Source organism: Puma concolor, chromosome B4 (genome assembly GCF_028749965.1).
Source record: "Puma concolor isolate L17-30 chromosome B4, mPumCon1.1.hap2, whole genome shotgun sequence".
In the NCBI taxonomy this organism is placed as follows: Eukaryota; Metazoa; Chordata; class Mammalia; order Carnivora; family Felidae; genus Puma; species Puma concolor.
In genome coordinates, this window is record NC_141673.1 from 64,021,672 (window position 1) to 64,041,210 (window position 19,539).

Genomic DNA, 19,539 nt, shown 5'->3' on the forward strand with positions numbered 1-19,539 from the left:
TCATGGCCACTCTGTTCATAATACAGACCCTAGAAACAACCACGAGGCCATCAGGGTGGAGAGATAAATAAATTGTGGCATATTCATACAATGAGTATGAACACAATACAGCGACAGGAAGCAACGCTGAAAAAAGGAAGCCAGACACAGAAGAATACACACAATACAATTCCATTTACATGAACTTCAAAAACTGGAAAACTATGGGGCGTCTGGGGAGCTCAGTTAGTTACGCGTCTGACTCTTGATTTTGGCTCAGGTCACGGTTTGTGAGACTGAGCCCCGCATTGGGCTCTGCACTGACGGCATGGAGCCTGCTTGGGATTCTCTCTCTTCCTCGATCTCTGCCCCTCCCCCGCTCACACTGTCTCTGATCTCTCAGAATAAATAAATATTTTTAAAAACTGGAAAACCAAATAATTTATGCTTTAGAGATGCATACATTGGTTCTAAAACTGCTAAGAAAAGCAAGGAGATGAGTGAACACAAAATCCCAGAGGGATGTTGTCCCTAGGCCAAAAAGAAATGGGGTACAACCAGAATGAGGCTTATAGGAAACACCTAAGTCACACGTATATTTCATTTCTTCCTATAGGGGGTAGGTACACTGCCTATATGTTCTTTTGTGTGGGTAACATAGTTCTCAATAAAAACAATTTTACCCTTGGGGCGCCTGGGTGGCGCAGTCGGTTAAGCGTCCGACTTCAGCCAGGTCACGATCTCGCGGTCCGGGAGTTCGAGCCCCGCGTCGGACTCTGGGCTGATGGCTCAGAGCCTGGAGCCTGTTTCCGATTCTGTGTCTCCCTCTCTCTCTGCCCCTCCCCCGTTCATGCTCTGTCTCTCTCTGTCCCAAAAATAAAAATAAAAAACGTTGAAAAAAAAAATTAAAAAAAAAAAAAAAAAAAACAATTTTACCCTTGATAAAACCCATATTGCCAGAGCCAAGACTATGGTGGTGATTCAGCCAACCCTCCCCCTCTCTTCTCTTCCCCTCCCCCACCACAAGCTTTTTTACTCCAAGAAAACATACAGAACGAATGTCCTTTCAGGTCTTCAAAAATTAGCTGCAATTAATCATGCCTGAAATTCAATGAAATGGTGAAAATTTGATTTTCTTATATCTCGTTTCTTTAAATTGCTTCTGGTGTCTTTAAAATTGCTTAGGAAGGGCCAGCTATTAGTAATTAGCTCATGTTTATGCATGTCATTTTTATAAGGAGTTACACTGGTGGAGAAGGTAAAGCATGTGTGAGATGTACCTTGACTCACAGCGCTTCTCCTCAGGACACCAGCCAACTGGTTTGCTGGGAGCACTGCCATGGCTCAACTGTGGGCAGTGTCCAGAATGGCAATGAGGGTATAAAGGGTCTCGGAAGTGCTGGCCCAGCTCCCCAAACACATAAAGTGACAGCAGGTGCCACACCCTCCTGGACAGCCAGATGGCCGACACAGTCCACGAGCCCGTGTTTGTCCTGTCACAAGGCCTCAGCCCTGAATGTTTCACACAAACACACAGAGCCCTACCCCCAGCCCTGGTCTGTTCCCCTCCTTCCTTCTCCTTTCCCGCCAGCCCCACCCCCCTTCCTCCTTCCCCGAAGCTGCCCTGCCTGCCTTTACCTCTAAGACACGGCAGCTACAGGGGGCTGCCGGCCACATCGCTTCTCTTCTCTTTCATTTAATAATGCAAATCTCTGTACTTTATGAGAGAATTCTTCTAGACCTGTTCCCCTGCAGTAGGAGGCTTTGTGGGTAAGTAGAAACAGTACCCTCTGTCAAGATACTCACAGTGCACCAGAGGTATACAAATAACTAAAACCGCTCAGTTCTCAGCCACAAGACCCTATAGATCCCAGCCCCAGCCTCACGTTGCCCCTGTGCTACATTCCCACACCACTGGCCCCTCCTGGTTCTAACCATCCCAACCCCCCATGACGCTGCCCATCTGCCCAAGACTGATTCTTCCCAGCCATAAATTCCACAGCTATCCCCTCCTAAACAACTTTTCCTACCCCTCTTGAAAATTTCCAGAGAGTAGGAAATCTGGGGGCTGTCACAGCATGTAGGTGAGAAGGCATTGCCCCTCCTGGGCTCCATGACTTAACTAGCTAGGAGATACTGGGCAAGTTATTTAACCTCCCCGAGCCTCAGTTTCTTTATCTATAAAATGGGGATAATGATACATACTTCGTATGGTTGATGGGAGAATTAGAGATTGCTTACGACATAAAATATCAGATAGTAGGTGGCCAAAAGAAAAAAAGACAAGAAAATATCCTCTTATCAAAATAGGATATATGTTTTCCTACATTGTTCTTTCTAATTACAAAGGGGAAATGTATGCAAGTGATCCGATTTAGCATCACAGATACTGGAACAGCCTGATATTTTTGTGCTTCTTGCGGTGACATAATAAGAATCATATAGCATTGCTCATGAGGTATTCTGCCCAAAAACATGCCAGTTGAACCCAGACAAGCCTCTAGACCAACACTATCCAGTGGACAAGCTGCAATGGTGGAAATGTTCTGTACCTGCGCCATCCAGTAAGGTAGTCAGTGGTCCTGTGGTCATGTGGCTCCTGCAACTGGGGAACTCCATTGTCAATTTATTTAGCTTTAACCAATTTAAATTTAAACAGCCGCATACGCCTACAGGATGCCACACTGAACAGGTCAACTCTAGAGTTAACTTCCAGTATCTTTAAAATATAAAGAAAGGATGGAGGGGCGCCAAGGTGGCTCCATCGGTTAAGCACCAACTTCGGCTCAGGTCATGATCTCAGGGTTTGTGCATTCAAGCCCTGCATTGGGCTCTGCGCTGACAGCCCAGAGCCTGGAGCCTACTTCAGATTCTGTGTCTCCCTCTCTCTGCCCCTCCCCTGCTCGTGCTCTGTCTCTCAAGAATAAATAAACATTAAAAAAATTAAATATAAGGGACAGAGCCACAAGACAAGTCACATAAAACCGATTTCTTAAAACTTTTGAGACAATTAGGAAGGCTGACAATGGAACGGCTAGTAAATGATTCTTTGCAACTGTTGTTAATTTTCTTGCACGCGCAGTGGTACGGTCCCGCTTTCTACACGTGCCATACTTTCTGTAACTGTCAAATATGCGGACAGGGCTGGCACAGTGTTAACCACTCTTGAATCTACGTAACTCAGTGAACATCTCAGGGTGTTTTTATGCTATGCTTTCAACGTTTCCAGATGTTCAGAAACTCTCATGATAAAAGTTGAAAAAGACAAAAAAAACACACACATATTTAATAAACTGCTGGCTGCTGTCTTGACAGGAAAAATGGGATGTATCTCAGCAGCCCGCTAGACAGTCTGGGGATGGGGGGAATGCACATTTGTGGTAGAGTAGCACCATGGCCACTACTGGAATGGAAACTTCTGGATGTTACTTGTTAACACCTCAGTCTTTCCTGAGTCCCCTCCTGACCACCCCACTACACACACACACACACACACACACACACACACACACACACAGGTGCCCTGAACCTCCCAGCCTCTGGCCTTGCTTCTCCTCTCCTCTCCTGGCCCCCTTCCTCCCTCTCCTGCCCTGCCCTTCTCTCCCCAATCTCCTCAGATGAGTGCATAGACTGCTGGCAGGGCACTTTGAAGATGAAACATACTGAGTCCCCCTACAGCCCAGAGGTTGGCATCCTATACACTGAGGAGGGTGCGGGCCACTCCACCATGAAAGCATGTGCTAAAGAGGGGTTGGACTCAACTAACCGCCCAAGCCCATAAAGCACAAATTGACTGAAATGCACAGCCAAGCCCTTCAGATCTGAGCATAAATAGGACTGAGGTGCCTCACGGAGCACATTGGAGTTTCCACAAGACTCCAGACCTCGGTCCTGTACTCTGCTACCCAAGACTCCAGGAGCACCATGACTTGCGGATCTGGATTCTGCGGCCGCACCTTCAGCTGCGCCTCGGCCTGCGGGCCCCGGCCCGGCCGCTGCTGCATCACCGCCGCCCCCTACCGCGGCGTCTCCTGCTACCGCGGCCTCACCGGCGGCTTCGGAAGCCACAGCGTCTGCGGCGGCTTCCGCGCCGGCTCCTGCGGCCGCACCTTCGGCTACCGCTCCGGCGGCGTGTGCGGCCCCAGCCCGCCCTGCATCACCAGCGTGTCGGTCAACGAGAGCCTCCTCACGCCCCTCAACCTGGAGATCGACCCCAATGCGCAGTGCGTGAAGCACGAGGAGAAGGAGCAGATCAAGTGTCTCAACAGCAGGTTCGCTGCCTTCATCGACAAGGTGGGTGTCCTTGATCACACCCTTCCTGAGCCTTCGGGTCCTGGGCTAGGCACTGAAGACAGTCAGGGGCAGGAGACAGGAGGTCCAGGTGAGCTCCCGCTCTGATGGACGAAATGGACACACACCCAGGCCACATGAGGACCGAGGACATCAGGATACAGAGCAGAGGCTCCTGATTTGATAGTGTTGCCATTATATGCAACCTCTGTCCAGACAGGCAGGTCCCCACGGAGACACAAGGACAGGCTTGGAACTGGCCTGTCAGAGGAAGAGGGCAGAACATGCACACAGACAGACACCAAAATGGACACAAGAAATAGGAAGAGGCCCGCAGGGTGAGCCAGTGGGTGGCTGTCCTTGATCACACCCTTCCTGTAGCCCACCCATGCTCAGCACTCAGGCTGGGCACTGAGACAGGGGGAGCCAGAGGCCAACCGGAGACCTCTACCTGCCTCCAGAATACACATGCCACCTGGACTCACCAGGTCTGGAGAACTCACTTTACCTGAGAGCAGACGCTGACCTTGCCCAGCCCCTTGCTCCCATCCCTGAGTGAGAAAATCCAGACAGAGATCACAGGAGGGAAATCCAGGAGTCACCTTGTCTCCCACTGCCCATCTCTGCCAATGTCTGCCGAGCTCCAGGGTTGGGAGTTTGCCCCTAAAGCAATCACCCCAGCCCCACCCCAAATTGGCTTCGGGACACCAAGAGCCGTCTGACCCCTCCCCCACACCCTGAATGCAGGTGCGCTTCCTGGAGCAGCAGAACAAGCTTCTGGAGACCAAGTGGCAGTTCTACCAGAACCGCAAGTGCTGCGAGAGCAACCTGGAGCCCCTGTTCGAGGGCTACATCGAGACGCTGAGGCGGGAGGCCGAGTGCGTGGAGGCCGACAGCGGGAGGCTGGCCTCGGAGCTCAACCACGTGCAGGAGGTGCTGGAGGGCTACAAGAAGAAGTGAGTGCGGCCCGGAGTGACGCTGGGCACAGGAAATGGACTTGGCTTAGAGCCCGTTGGGTTAGACTTGAGAAGAATTTTCCAGAAGGACGAGGGGCCATGCAGGCCGGGGACTTGCGCGGCAGGGCCATCTCAGCTGCGCCACTCTTGCCCAGATGCCTGCCTCAGGGTGGGGCCGGGATGCCCCCAGGAGACCTCTCTGTCCCCTACTCAGCCTTCCCTTCTCCGAGGCTGTCCCCCAGGCCCCGTGGGGAGGAGGCTTCTGCAGGCTCCCTGGCTGCCTCCTGCTGACTGACCTCTCAGTTTTCCCACCCGTAGCACCTGAGCGTCTGGTGGTTCGGGGCTCACAGGCCCCGGGGCCCCGGGTGTGCCACTGCCTGGGGTGCTGAGTGCCGATGGGGGATGGGTGTCATAGGCCCCCACACCTGAGCCAGGTTGGACAGCCAGATGAGGGGAGGCTGGGGCTGCCTTGCCCCAGAGGTGACACTGTCCTCTCCTAGCATGGGGCCGGGGGTTGAGTCCTTATGTGCCTCCTAAGGTGACCTCACGGCAGCTGTGGGAACGGGGCTGAGAGGTCCCACACCTTAGCTCTCTGGACCCCTCAATTTAAAGTCGAGACAGGATCCTAGACCCGTTCCAGATCTAACCACACAGAACAGAGACAGCGGAATTGCTGCGTTCCAGCTCTTGGGAGCTCACTAATACTGCCCCCTCCACTGATGTGAAAGGGAGACGGCCTCTGGTGAGACCTGCCCTTCCCTGACCTCCCTCTCTGCCCTCTTCTGCCTCAGGTATGAGGAGGAAGTCTCTCTGAGAGCAACAGCTGAGAATGAATTTGTGGCTCTGAAGAAGGTGAGTGACGTGGGATCCGGAAGCACAGACACCAGGGATCTCGGAATGACAGACTCTTCCTGGGGAGACCCAGAGGGTCTCAACCTCCGCGTGGGGTACACGACCTGGCCCAATCGGGCTGGGAAATCCCAGGGGTCAGGTCATGGAAGGCTCATTCAGGTCGCCGATGAAGGGCAAGAACCTTGGACTGTGCATTAGCACCCTGCCCTGGGGCGAGGGATGGCTGGGCTGACCGGCGGATGTCCCACTGTGCTTTAGACCTTGTGGTTTCTGGCGGGGACCCCATGGAGGCAGGGCAGCTCCAGTCTCTCTGTTGAGGGACAGCGTCCTGTCTAGCACTGGGGCAAGTCTGACCAACAGGAGGGGCCCAGTCCCCGGGTATTGGGGAGGATGGAGCTGAACCCGGAGTGACCAGGTGGTCTTGGAGGACTGCCAGGGGACAGGGAGGGGTCGAGGTGGCGAGCAGGGAGTCAGTCTGGCAGGCTTGTTGGGATAGGGAGGGTAAGAAGCAGAGCTGGGACCATAAGAGGAGAGAAAGGCTGGCGGCCCATCTCAGGCACAAAGGGGTTTGTTCTCAGAAGGGCAGGAGGTTGCAAAGCCCACCCCAGGCGGGTCAGAAAGTATGGCAACGGCATGGGAAGAGAACAGTGGGAGTCCTTTCCCTTGGCCTCCACGAATGGGAGAGAAGAGAGGGGAGTGTTTGGGGTAGTGAGCACCGGGGTCCTCTGAGCTCACAGACACCCCATTTTTCCAGGATGTGGACTGTGCCTACCTCCGCAAGTCAGATCTGGAGGCCAACGCGGAAGCCCTGATCGAGGAGATCAACTTCCTGCGGCGCCTGTATGAGGAGGTGAGGGGCTGTGGTCCAGGTCGAAAAGAAGCAGCCAGCCTAGAAGAGGGGGCTGGGGCCTGGGACTGAGTTGGCCATGGATTTGGGTTGGGTGGGGGCTGCAGTCCATGAGGCTGTAGTGGGAGCTGGGGTAGAGACCAGGTAAGGGCTGAGATGACTGGGTCCACACTGTGGTGGGTGAGGCTGGGGTGTAAACACGTTCCCCACCATCTGCAGGAGATCCGCGTTCTCAATGCCCACATCTCAGACACCTCGGTCATCGTCAAGATGGACAACAGCCGGGACCTGAACATGGACTGCATTGTGGCCGAGATCAAGGCTCAGTACGACGACATCGCCAGCCGCAGCCGGGCTGAGGCTGAGTCCTGGTACCGCAGCAAGGTGAGGGGCACAGGACACCTGTCTCTTAGACATGACAGCACGGGGGAAGCCCGGTATACACTTAACAAGGCCTCTTCTGTATGGGGTTTCTGATCCCTAAGGATGGTGACAGAAGGGCAGAGAGCTCTTAGGTTATAGTTGTTGGGCAGGGCTGCCATGTATAGTTGCACAGGCTGAGCACTGTACAACCTCCCAACCATCTGTGGTGTCTGAATGGGTGGGAACCTCCATCCTGAGCCTCAGGAGCACCTCTGCTTTCCCCCCAGTGCGAGGAGATGAAGGCCACGGTGATCCGGCACGGGGAGACCCTGCGCCGCACCAAGGAGGAGATCAACGAGCTGAACCGCATGATCCAGAGGCTGACCGCCGAGGTCGAGAATGCCAAGTGTCAGGTACGGGTCGCCTGGGGCCTCCCCAGGGCCACACAGGCAGTGTGTGCCCCGACTGGCTCTCACCATTCATGATCCAGCCCATTTGCAGAACTCATGTCCCTGGTTGTGGTCCCTCAGGGGGACTCCGTTAATGAAGGGGAGAGGCCTGTTCTTGGGGTGTCCCCAGCTGCGGGAGGGGAGAGACTGGACACATGAGGGAAACGGACCGAGACACCCAGGACCATAACCCACTTTGTTCTCTCCTGGGCCCCAGAACACCAAGCTGGAGACCGCGGTGACCCAGTCTGAACAGCAGGGCGAGGCGGCCCTGAGCGACGCCCGCTGCAAGCTGGCCGAGCTGGAGGCCGCCCTGCAGAAGGCCAAGCAGGACATGGCCTGCCTGGTCAAGGAGTACCAGGAGGTGATGAACTCCAAGCTGGGCCTGGACATCGAGATCGCCACCTACAGGCGGCTGCTGGAGGGCGAGGAGCAGAGGTGAGGCCCAACCCAGCCTGGCTCTGAGTTGCCCATTCCTGCCCCTTGAATAGACTCCATCCTTTCTTCTGTCTCAGCAATGGCCAGCGGTCTAGGAAAACCTCTTATTCATCACTTTGGGGACGGGGGTGGTTTGGGAGGGCTCTTCCCTCAGACCCTCTGCTTCCACGCTGACCACTTGTGGACCCTGTCCCAAGGTGTGGGGGAACTCTATCCGAAACTCTGGATGAGTCACTCATGTTGCCTTTTTCTTCTTCCCTCTAGACTATGTGAAGGCGTTGGGGCCGTGAATGTCTGTGAGTAACACAGCCCCTGTGTGGATGGATTTATTCCCTTCCTATAAGGGGTAGCAGAGTCTGGAGGGTGGGGTTCCACTGAAAGCTAAATATCATAAATTGGGCTGGCATCACAGCAGGAGGGATTGGGGGTCAGAGAGCAGGAAAGACCACAGCTTTGGGCCTAGCATTGTAAGTAAAGATTCTCCTGACTTTAATACACAGTGCTCAGGGCCCGGGGATCTGCATCATCTGGGAGGCTGATGGCTCGCCCCCCCCCCCACCCCAGAATTCTGATGAGCCTTTGGGTTTTGCAGGCGTCAGCAGCTCCCGGGGCGGGGTCGTCTGCGGGGACCTCTGCGTGTCCGGCTCGCGGCCGGTGACCGGCAGCGCGTGCAGCGCCCCCTGCAGCGGGAACCTGGCGGTGAGCACCGGAATGTGCGCGCCCTGCGGCCCCTGCAACTCCATCACGTCTTGTGGCCTGGGCACCGGCGGTGTGGGCTCCTGCGGCATCAGCTCCTGCGGCGTGGGGTCCTGCGCCAGCAGCTGCCGCAAATGTTAGGCGGCCGAACTCACGCCTCGGGCCTGGGGTCTCTCCCACCCAGCCTCCCCATGGAGCAAGCTCTCAATTACCTCTCTGGCACTTTGAAAGGTCTGTCCCACTCCAGGCCTCTCATGTCTATGTGTGATCCCCTCTTCCTCGGCTCTGCTGCCCCGTGCTGGGAGAGGCTGCCCCTAAAAAGTCCCCTTGACGCCCATACGAAGGGGGTTGAGGGGCCCAGAGGGCCAGGACAAGGTCCTACCCTAGGCTGTCATGGGGCTGATGGCCATATCCCACCCCCAACCACTCCCCTTCCACCTCTGTCATGTTCATCTCTCTTGATCTGTGTTTCCAATAAATCAATGTAGCCACCTTTGAGCCTTGTCTGCACCTCTGTTATCCTCAAGGGTCAGGGTTTGGGAGAGTCCCCAAAGTCACGTGGAACAGAAAAAGGTCTAGTCTGGGGTCAGTAACCGGGGCAGGGCCCCACAAGCTTCCATGGTCCAGCCGGTGTTTGAACCCCGCGTGCACCTTTAGTGGTCATTTCACTAACACACGGTTGCCTCCCAGAAAACATCCCTGTGCATATCTGTCAACTGATGGATAACGAGAATTAGATTCATCAGTCACTCAAAACTTAAGGAAACATCACTCACTGCTTTGCTGGGGAAGACTCATGCCCGAGCAATTTATTAGAATTCCTTAAAGGGTAACTATATGAACATGACTTAAACTTTCAAAAAACCTTTGATGTGGCTACTTTTTGCTTTTTGAATGGAGTCCTTTTGGGGTCTGGAGACCTGCCAGAGCTGATAAATTACCTCCAGGATAGAAAACAGCACGTAGCAAGACAATGAGGTGGCACAGAGGTAAGGACATAGACTCTGGAGCCAGATGACTTGGGTCCAAAATGGGGCTCTGCTCCTTCCTGGCTGAGTGACCTTGGTTAATTTCCTCACCCTCTCTGTGCCTCAGTTGCCACATCTCTAGAGTGAGAAAGATAAAAGCGCGCCTACCTCATGGGTAGATGGGAGGACTAGGCATTTCATACATAACGTGTGCAGACGGTGCCTGCTGCAAAAGAATCATGACATGCGCTTGTCATGAGCCCTATTCTCTTGCAGAATATAAAGTGGAAATCATTCCAAGGACCAGGGCTATGGCCAGCCTCCTGTGCCCATCTGTAAATGATTACAGGGGTGCCTGGGGGGCTCAGTTGATCAAGTGTCCAACTTGGGCTCGGGTCACGATCTCACACTCCGTGAGTTCAAGCCCCACGTCAGGCTCGGTGTTGACAGCTCAGACCCTGGAACCCACTTCGGATTCTGTATCTCCTTCTCTGCCCCTCCCCTGCCATGCTCAGTCTCTCTATCTCAAAAATAAACATTTAAAAAAGTTTTTTCATTAAAAAAGTGAATAAATATCTTTAAAAATTTTTAACAATAAATAAATAAATAAACAGATTACATTTCCCTCATATTACACTTAGCTGTGTGATCAGAGACAGCAAATAGAGAGAGAAATCTCCACGTATTCCAGGGCCATTGAGCTCCTACGTGCAGAGAACTGTTTCCCCCGTGACACTATGAGGATCTTACAAGTAGCAAAGAAAGTAAGGAGATGGCCCCTCCATCTTGCTATGGCGAAGGCAAGTCCCTGAATACATATATGTACAGCAGGGCAAATCTCTAAACTTCCAGGCCCGGAAAACTATAGCAGAAATCTAAACCCACCCCCATCCTTCAGGGCAATAGAAATAAATAATATTAAGAGCCCAGAAGCAAGTGGTCTGAAAAGACCAGGCTCTTTTAAGGTAGAGGATCAATCCAAGGCCCCCCCCCCACTAGTATGTCCCCTCTCCCCTCCTGATGGAATTCTGAGCAGGCCAGGACCCTGGGAGAGTTCCAGACCATGCAGTTGTTCTAACCAGCTCTCTGTGCTGTGACACCACACAGCTCAGAAGCAGGCCATCAGGAGTCCAGACCTGAGGCCCAAACCCCAGCTCCATCACTCCATCCCTCCCCAGTTCAGAAACTACCCAATGAACTTCTCATCTCTGCCAACCGACCCCTCCCTTCCCATCGCACTGGTCTCATCAGCCCAGCCGGGCCCTGATGGCCTTACTTACTCTCAGCTTCCTTCCAGTTCCCACTCCTGGAAAGGCTCAGGAAGCGGAGCAAGAGTGAATGAATCAAGTACATAAATACTCCTGATGCAGAACGGTGACAAAAACGGAACGCCTCGCTGTGTGACCTGTGGCAAGTTACCTCCCCTCTCTGGGCCTCAGTGTATTCACTAGTGACACAAAATGTTTGGACCAGATGGCTGCTGAGGCCCCTTACCGATGTAAAAGCTCCATTGGTCCTCAGGGGAGGTGGGACAGGACTAGGAGCTAGAGGCGGGGGGAGGTGGGGACCCCAGATGCCATGTAGCCGTGCGGTGTGCGTGCTGGCTATACCTTCTTTCTGCAGAGTTCACTGTCTGTAGGCAGCTCTCTGTCAGTAGAACAATATGATCGCATCCGGGTACGTGCACATCTCCGGGCATCTGTGTGGAAGCACCTGTGTGTGTGTGTGAGAGAGACTGTGAGCATTTCTACATGTGTGATTGCATGTGTGAATGTGCACATGCCTGTATGTCCATGCTGAAGGGGGGAGCTCTGTGGGTACCACAGTGTGAGTGACAGGTGGACTCATGTGCTGATGGGGGAGGAGGCGGAGAACCGGGCTAAGGCAGAAGTGGTGAGGGTAGGTGCCACTGGGTGTCATCCTGGGGAAGTGCCCTCTGGCCAGGGAGCCCCAGCTCTAACCCGTAGGGTTCCCTATTTCCCCTCCTGCCCTGTAGACACTCTAGCTCCAGCTGGGGCAGCAGGAGACCAGCTGGCCTTAGACTTGTAGAGCCTTCTGTTAAAGGTGCTCAAAGCCTTTCCCAAGACTCCAGTACCTGAGATATTCATTGCATTTATGTAACTCTTACTATGTTTTAAGGACTTTGCATATAGTAATATATTTTTCACACAATTCTGTGACAGGGACTATTCTCGTTTTACTGGTCAACTATGGTGCAGAGAGGTTCGGTAAGGAGGAAAATGAAAAGGGACAGATGAATCTTCACCAGTTAGATCTGGGAAGGGCAGGACTGAGACTCAGAAACAGGCAGTGTTTGGGCCAGGGTAACAGCAAGATTGGGAACAGAATCCAGACCCTTCCTTCCTTACTCCAGGCTGGCCTGGTTGATACATTGCAGCTGGGATTTCATCAGGAAGGATTGTGTGTAGACTCATCCAGAGACTCCTGAGGGGTTTCCATGGGGTGAGACAGGTTAATGGTGGAAGAATGACCCAATGCGTCCAAGGCCAGAGCTGACCACACAGGACCACAGAGCCTCACTCTACCCGTTCACCCGTTCATCCGTTCATATCCACTGCATGGCAGGCCCTAGAGATGGGTTGACAAGACAGTCACTGGCTCTGAGGGGCTTATATAGAGATGCCAACATCTAAGTCACATCTGTCACGTCTAAGTGCTATCAAGTATGAGGCAGGCCGGAGCAGAAGAAGGCTGACCCCCTAGTGGTCCCGTTCTGCTGAGAAGTGATGTCTTAACTGGTCGACACCCACCTCCCTTCAGAAGTCACCTTGACTAACAAAGCTTGTAAATAGGCTGGTAAGACTCTCTATAAATGCACCACACAGTTCTCTCCCACCCCAGGCTGGAATGTGGCCCGTGGCCAGGGAAGCCACTCAGAGAATCGGTCCCCAAACCACAAACATGGCTGGTGGCCCACGCAAGACACGCAAGCCTGACCCAGCAGCCCATGGGATCTGGACTGACGTCAGGCTTAGGATTCGAAACGGGAAAACGTGAACAGCCAGCCCTCCGTGGTGTGGGCCGCAGAACACTCACCATAAACCCAGCCAACGACTCCAGGTGAGAGTTCCCTTGGCGCCTCCCTCCAAGTCCTTTCCTTGACATTATCAGCACAGCAGGAGCTGGCAAAACCTGACCTTGAAGATCACAGAACGTCATTACCTTCTTAGCAAAATGCAGGGAATCTGGAGCCCAACCGCAAAATCTCGCAAAGGGGCAGCTCGGCTCTCAGCTGCTTTGCACTGAGAGTGTCGGTAAGAACGTTTGTTTATACAGTTGGTGTCAGTCAGAATTGGCCAAATGGGGCTGATGTGTGCGTCCATTGGGTCCGTGTCCCCTGCCCCCCTGCTGCGTGGCGGTCCTTATGCCAAGTTTCGGTCTCATTCCTCTTGCATGATACAGTTCTGTTTACCCAGGAAGGGGGCCTTTTCGGATACCTGTTTTCTGGGCAGGGACCCAGGAGAACACAGCAGACATAGTGTACCTTAAAAGGTAAAGCCAAGGCCTCTGGCCAATGACGCACCTTAACCCCACCCAGGGACATAGAAAGCAGGAACCATTGTTCCCCGCATGTGTTGATGATGTAACCCTTTGTGCAATAGAAAAGACTGTGAGTTCACCGAGTGGAAGCTTCTCTCGGGCCTGTGTGGCAAAGAGAGAGCCCAGAGATCCAGCCTTTCTCTGGCCACCCACCACCCCCCGCAAACTGGCCTATCTTCTGCCCCTCAAAGTCCAGTTGCCTTGTAAAAACCCACAGCAAACAACACCATAGACCTGGAAATAGAGGCAGAGCCAGAAGCTCCATCTGCTTCCAAAGACGTGCTCTCCCAGCCCACCATCGGGTCATTTGTTAAACTAGAACCCAGGCCTGGGCCACCCAGCTGTGTTCATATCCCCCCGCCAGAATCTTCGAGGGCCGTCTTCCCCGGAGCCTGTCCTCAAGTGCCCCTGCCAGGCCGGCAGAGGGTGATTTGCCCTCATCCCCACCTCCTCCATTCTCTTTGGGGCTGGTTTGGGCCTGCCTCCCCACCAGAACGTCCTGTGCAGGGCCAGAGCCAGAGTGCCTGGCTCACTCAATACTGCACCTGACCCTCAGAAGCCATTCGGTAAGTGTCTGTAGGGCGAGTGACTGGATGAATGAAGGCAGCGCTCAGCAACCAGACGTGGTGAAATGCGAGCCCCAGACTGGGGAATAAGCAGGTCTGAGGAGGAATGAACCCCTTCTTTCACTTTCCCCAAGAGTCCTCTGTCAACCCACCACCACCACCAACCTCAGGATCCTGGTTCAGTGACATCACCATAAACTGAAGTCATGTGGACCCACACTCCGCAAGGGGAGGGCTGCTTCCTGGTAGTGTTCGCTCCTTTTCTCCCCTACCCCCAAATCCAGCCAGCTTCCCTACCCCCAAATCCAGCCAGCTTCGTCTTGGCTCTGTACCTAGCTTGAGGAATCCAGGCACAAACAGCCCAGGGGCTCAGTCCACTGAAGAACTTTTATTGCAAAGGAGGAGTCCTAGGAAAATAAGAGTGAAGGGGTGGGGGCAGGTCAGAGGGACAGGGTGCTGGGTCCAGGTAAGCCACACGGCCTCCTCAGTGGCTCAGCATCCGGGCTATCTTCACCCTGGAAACCGGGCAGTCACCGTCCGGTAAACTAGATTCCAAGACTTTACGCTCCGGGGTGGGGGCAGGCAAGAGGGAAAGATGAGGTGACGGCTAGCTCCGTGGGAGGGGGCGTCTGAGACAGAGGGTCAAGTCCTTGGGGCAGAAGCTAGGGTTCTTTTTCTCCAGAGCATGGCAGGAAGGTTCAACATCTGCGGGCACCGCTGCAGCCAAAGCCCCCGAAGCGTCCGGGGGAGCCGCAGAGCGCGCAGCCGCCGCCAGGGGCGCTCGTGTCCAGGGCGCCGGAGCCCGCTCGGGGAGGCAGCAGGTTGGCCGGGCCAGAGGCTGAGCCCAGCCCGCTGCCCAGGGCTGAGCAAAGCGCGGCTGTCAGAGGAGAAGCCGTCTTCTCCCGCTCCGCCCCCAGGAGACAGACATACAGACTCCTCTCCCAGAGAGTAGCCTCAAAGACCCTCCTCCTCTCCAGGAGTCAGAGGTGCAAACTCCCCAAAGACCAAGGGGTCTTGGTGCAGACCCCTTCCTCCAAGAAACAGACTCCAGAAGGCCCCCCTCCCTGAACTCGGACACTCAGGTTCTCCCCACGTGAGAATCAAACAGTCTCTTCCACAAGGACAGACCCACAAGAACACCCTCCCTCACCCCAGGGCAAACCAACAGAACCTGCCCCCAAAGAACAGACCACAAGAGCTCCCCCTTCAACACACACAAAGAATCACCCCCGAGAGAATAAACAGCCCCCCACAAAAGGGAGACACACAGAGGAAGCAGATGCCAAATCCCAAATCCCTTCCCAAGAGAATGCACACAAAGGGGTGTGGGGGATAAGATTGAACTCCTCTAACCCAAGCTATGTCTATTATTTACTTACTGAAGCTTCCTGCCCCAAATCCCAGACCAAGCCTGCGGAGAGAAGGAGGAAGCAGGTGAGTGAACATTCCTCCTGGGTATAGTAATCCCCATTCTCCAAAACAAAACTTTCCTGGCCCTCCCCGGACGGGCAGAGAGATGTACATGCCCCTGGTTCTCTCAGATCTCCACAGCCCTTTTGCATCAGACTCCTCTGGAGCTTAAACTCGATCTTTCCTCCTTAAATTCAGATAGTCCGATTTTATCGATGACCTCTTGGAGGAGGGAGAAGGCTAACGACGCTTTCTTTGGCCTAAACTTAGCCTAAAAGGGGAGACCATGAAGGGAACATTTTAAAGGACACTATAGAGGAGATAGCTCAATCATCTGAAGACTATTGGTCAAGCCACACCCAGTCGCTTTCTACCTGTGTGTCCTTGACGTGGTCCTTTACCCTGAGACTCAGTTTCCCCATCTGTAAAACGGGGATGACAGCACCTCCCTCCCAGGGGTCTTGTGGGGTTGAAAGATAATAAATGCTGCATGCCTGTTGCATGGCGGGTTCCCTGTCCCTCCCCTCAGCCTGGGGTACCCAGCTGGAGCTAGCAGCCCTTGGGTCTCTACTGCAGTCTGAGGTTACAAGCCAGGCCCTGCCGGTTCCCATAAACCCTGCCTTCGGGGCAAGAAGGGCAGAACTGAGAAGGCACTCCAAACTGGAGACATTATTGCCCCTGGCTAGGCCTTGGTCCTTGCAGCTGCCTCACTGGACAGACTGGCCCCTGCTCTCTGCCCTTGGGGGTGTGTGACCATGTGTCGGCCCATCCCAGGTGCCCATCCCTAAAGGGCCTTAAGCTGGTGGGGAGAAATTGGCTCCAGGAGAACAAGGCCCTGGATCCCCAGGTCTTCTCTCCCCACCACCCCCCCCCCTCCCCAGCTGGTGAGGACCCAGATGGTGACCTCCCTGGGCCCCTGCACTCCTCGCCGTGGCCACACCCAAAGCACCGCCCAGCCCCCACCTGCTCTCCTCGTCCTCCAGCAGCTTGCGGTAGGTGGCGATCTCGAAGTCCAGGCCCAGCTTCACGATCATGAGCTCCTGGTACTCCCGCAGCTGCCGGGCCATGTCCTGCTTGGCTCGCTGCAGGGCGGCCTCCAGCCAGGCCAGCTTGCCCTGGGCACTATCTGAGGCACTCTCCTCCTGCAGAGCTCGTGGCTCCCTGGCTCTGTCTAGTTCACAGGGCTGGGGGCGAAGGCAAGAGCACGGACAGGACATCCTTGGCCCCCACCCCCTCCCCCATCAAAGATCCAGACCCTTCTTGGAGGCCAGAGGGCCAATGAGGGATTAGAGATCACTGTATGGAATGGGCCTTCCTGTTCCAAAAAATGTGTCTGTGTCTGCCCAGCTCCCAGTGTGGAGACTTGGGACCAGCCATCCGAGATGGCTGAGACAGAGCCTTTCACGTCGAATATGGTAACTCTTCTCAAAGGAGCTAGGATCCAGGAAGCATCCAATGCTCCTGAGCACATAATGCTAGCTTTATTATTTCATCAGGGAAACTAACAGGAAGGATATCCTTTCCTCACCAGAAACCAGCCTCCGTAGTCTCTGCAGAAATAGAACAATAATAAACGCTGGCCTTGATGAGCTTTGCTTGCTGCTTAGGAAACTGGGGGTGGGGGATTGGGGGACTGTGATCAGAACAGCAGAGGCCGGTGGCAGACTGAACCATGACAGGCCCATCCATTCACTGTGCCACCCCCTTGAACCTGAACAGCTTGTCCCTCCTCACAGTCATCAGTTCCTGAAGACGGGAGGACCCCTCAGAGCCTCAGACACTTGTATCCACAGAAAGCAGGGGAAACAGGGAGCAGAACCCCTTCCCTCTGCAGGTAAAGTATGAGCCCAGGGGGCGTGACAGGGCAGCTGGGAGGAGGGAGGGGAGACTGAGAGGCAGAGAAGTCGGAAGAAAGAAGACATCCACGTGGGAACCTCTCTTTCCTAAGCCTAGCTGCAAACCCAAATGCCTCCAGAGGCCTGGCTGGAAGCATCCCAAGGTGAAGGCCAAATGTTAACCCTCTAGCAATAGTATCCAGTTCCAGAAAGAAATCCGCACATTGTCCGTCTCCCACAATCACCAGGACCTCTTTCACGGTTTCAGCCTCTCACATCTCTAATTTAGAGACGCGGGTGTTGGTGCCTTTTGCCTTCCACAAGGATAATAACAGCACCAGCCAAGATGATGACAAAATGGCAAGAGCCCTCTGCCTCTGCATCAAAGGACGCAGCTCAGGGTGGTGGGGTCGATGCACACAAAAGGAGCACGGCCTTGTGTGAAGGCGACAGAGAAGACAGAAGCCTCCCTTCCCTAGCAGAATGTTGCCAACTCCGTGCATTATTTAAAGAGAACCCAGAAAGCCGGATTTCTACGGAACGTCTTGCGATTCCCAAAGAAGGGCTCAAGTTTAATGCTATGTAGGACAAACAAAGCATGCAGATACAAAATCGCACGTGCGCATGAAAACTGATAGGCAAACAAGCGTACAGATTTATACGTATTTTACCTACGGGTCAGTTACGTGCCCACATGAACTACTACAGAGTCCCAGGCAAAGGCAGCGTGATGTACACGTGTAAAGCCACACTTCCGTTTGTTCGGACACTCACAAAGAGAAACTCTACCCATCTACTCCAGAGGAGGGGGACGACTAGTCGAGCTGTCATAGATAATGGACACCCTCCCACCGTTCATCACTCCAGTGCGCCACCCCCACCCCCCCACCCCCCGCCACCCCCACCCCTCACCTGACTCTTAGCACTGTTCACCTCCACAGTCAGCCGCTGGATGGCCTGGTTAAGCCTGTTCAGCTCCTCCTTGCTGTGTCGCAGGCCCTGCGTGTGTTTCTGCATGGTCGCCTGTACCTCCTCGCACTGTGGGGCAGAGGCAGCACAGAACGGGGGAGGGTCAGGGCGAGGAGGACAGCCAACAAGGGCACTCAACCGAAGCCCGCAAGACAGCTCCAGGACCAACCCCTCCACCTTCCCTCATGAGCAGGTCATCTGACTACTCTGGGCCTCTGTTTCTCTGTCTGGAAAATGGGGATGATCGTCTTTCCTATTGCCGAGGGTTGACGGGCACACTGGCGGATGCTCTATCGGGTCTAGAGATGCCAAAGGTAATGTCGAAGGGATGGCACAAAGAACAACGCAGGCCGATAATCTGTCAAGTCATTGGACTGAGATCACATAGGGTTTATCCCAGGCAACAGGGGTAGTTAGACTCTAGCAAATCAGTTATGGTCATTCACATAGGATCATGGCAATTAATACAAACACCATTTTTAAAGATCCAGCAGTGATTCCTAATTTAAAAGTACTTTCGAAAATCTCTGAATATAAAGAAACTCCTTTAACTTGATGAATGCTACTAATCAGCGACAGGGATCCAGATTCCAGCTCCTTCGCTAAACCCAAGGCCACTATGCGGAGAGCTATCTAGAAGGGACAAAATCAGGGGGCCTTTTCCCTTTTCTGCACCTGTCCTCACATACCAGCCCATAAACCGCCTGGGCTCGGTAACTGACGCACAGGGCCTTATTCTCTTCAAGGTCTTCTAGCTCCACCATCTCACCTGGGCTCAAGACCACCTGTGAAGTAGGCCAGGTGGGTGTTACTGTCTCCCTTATCCTTCCTTGGGCAAGCTGAAGCTCATTACATCTACTGTCCGAGGAAGTAGGGACCCAGTGGGACATGAGTGACCCTGCCAGTCGAGCTGAGCTAGACTGCGTCTTAAGTGCATGTTCTTTGCTCTACACCCTGAGGAACATTAAAGTCGCACACACTCTTCAACCCAGACAACAGGAACTGTTCACGCCAAACCCAGTGCAAATTGCTTTCCAGGGCAGAGGGGGTATGGGAAATGGATATGAACAGACTCCCACAGGCCACCCTTTCCGGGTCCCCTTCCCAAAAGCTGTAGACACAGCAGACAAGCTTGTGCCTGGCTAGGTCCAACACATCTGGGCAGAGTCCAAGACCCCCTCATCCCATGTGACCCAATGTGCCACATAGACAAGTCTCACCATGATGAAAAGAGCTGTCGTCTCTCCAAGCCTCCGGAGCGCACCTAAGCCCAGCTCCAGCCCAGGGAGCTCCCAGAATCCTCGCCTCTGGGGACAAAGCTGCTCCTTCCCAGGGGGCTTTGTGACCTCACCTTGCAGAG

The 19,539-nt window shown here is 54.1% G+C and overlaps 2 protein-coding genes across 2 annotated transcripts; one reads left to right on the top strand and one right to left on the bottom strand.

Moving 5' to 3' along the window:
* The first annotated feature begins 3,839 nt into the window (after window positions 1-3,839).
* LOC112867225 (keratin, type II cuticular Hb1) lies at window positions 3,840-9,368 on the top strand. The gene is made up of 9 exons (XM_086713318.1): window positions 3,840-4,272; window positions 5,017-5,225; window positions 6,017-6,077; window positions 6,832-6,927; window positions 7,144-7,308; window positions 7,575-7,700; window positions 7,954-8,174; window positions 8,439-8,470; window positions 8,767-9,368. The coding sequence occupies exons 1-9, from the start codon at window positions 3,904-3,906 to the stop codon at window positions 9,009-9,011; spliced, it is 1,524 nt and encodes a 507-aa protein (XP_086569444.1). The 5' UTR covers window positions 3,840-3,903; the 3' UTR covers window positions 9,012-9,368.
* Window positions 9,369-14,333: 4,965 nt separating this feature from the next.
* Window positions 14,334-19,524, bottom strand: LOC147579157 (keratin, type II microfibrillar, component 7C-like). The gene is made up of 6 exons (XM_086713324.1): window positions 19,400-19,524; window positions 18,869-18,964; window positions 18,123-18,248; window positions 16,339-16,559; window positions 15,345-15,376; window positions 14,334-14,827 (listed from the first exon to the last, which is right to left on the bottom strand). Exons 1-6 carry the CDS (start codon window positions 19,400-19,402, stop codon window positions 14,664-14,666), a joined length of 642 nt encoding a protein of 213 aa, XP_086569450.1. The 5' UTR covers window positions 19,403-19,524; the 3' UTR covers window positions 14,334-14,663.
* Window positions 19,525-19,539: the final 15 nt, after the last annotated feature.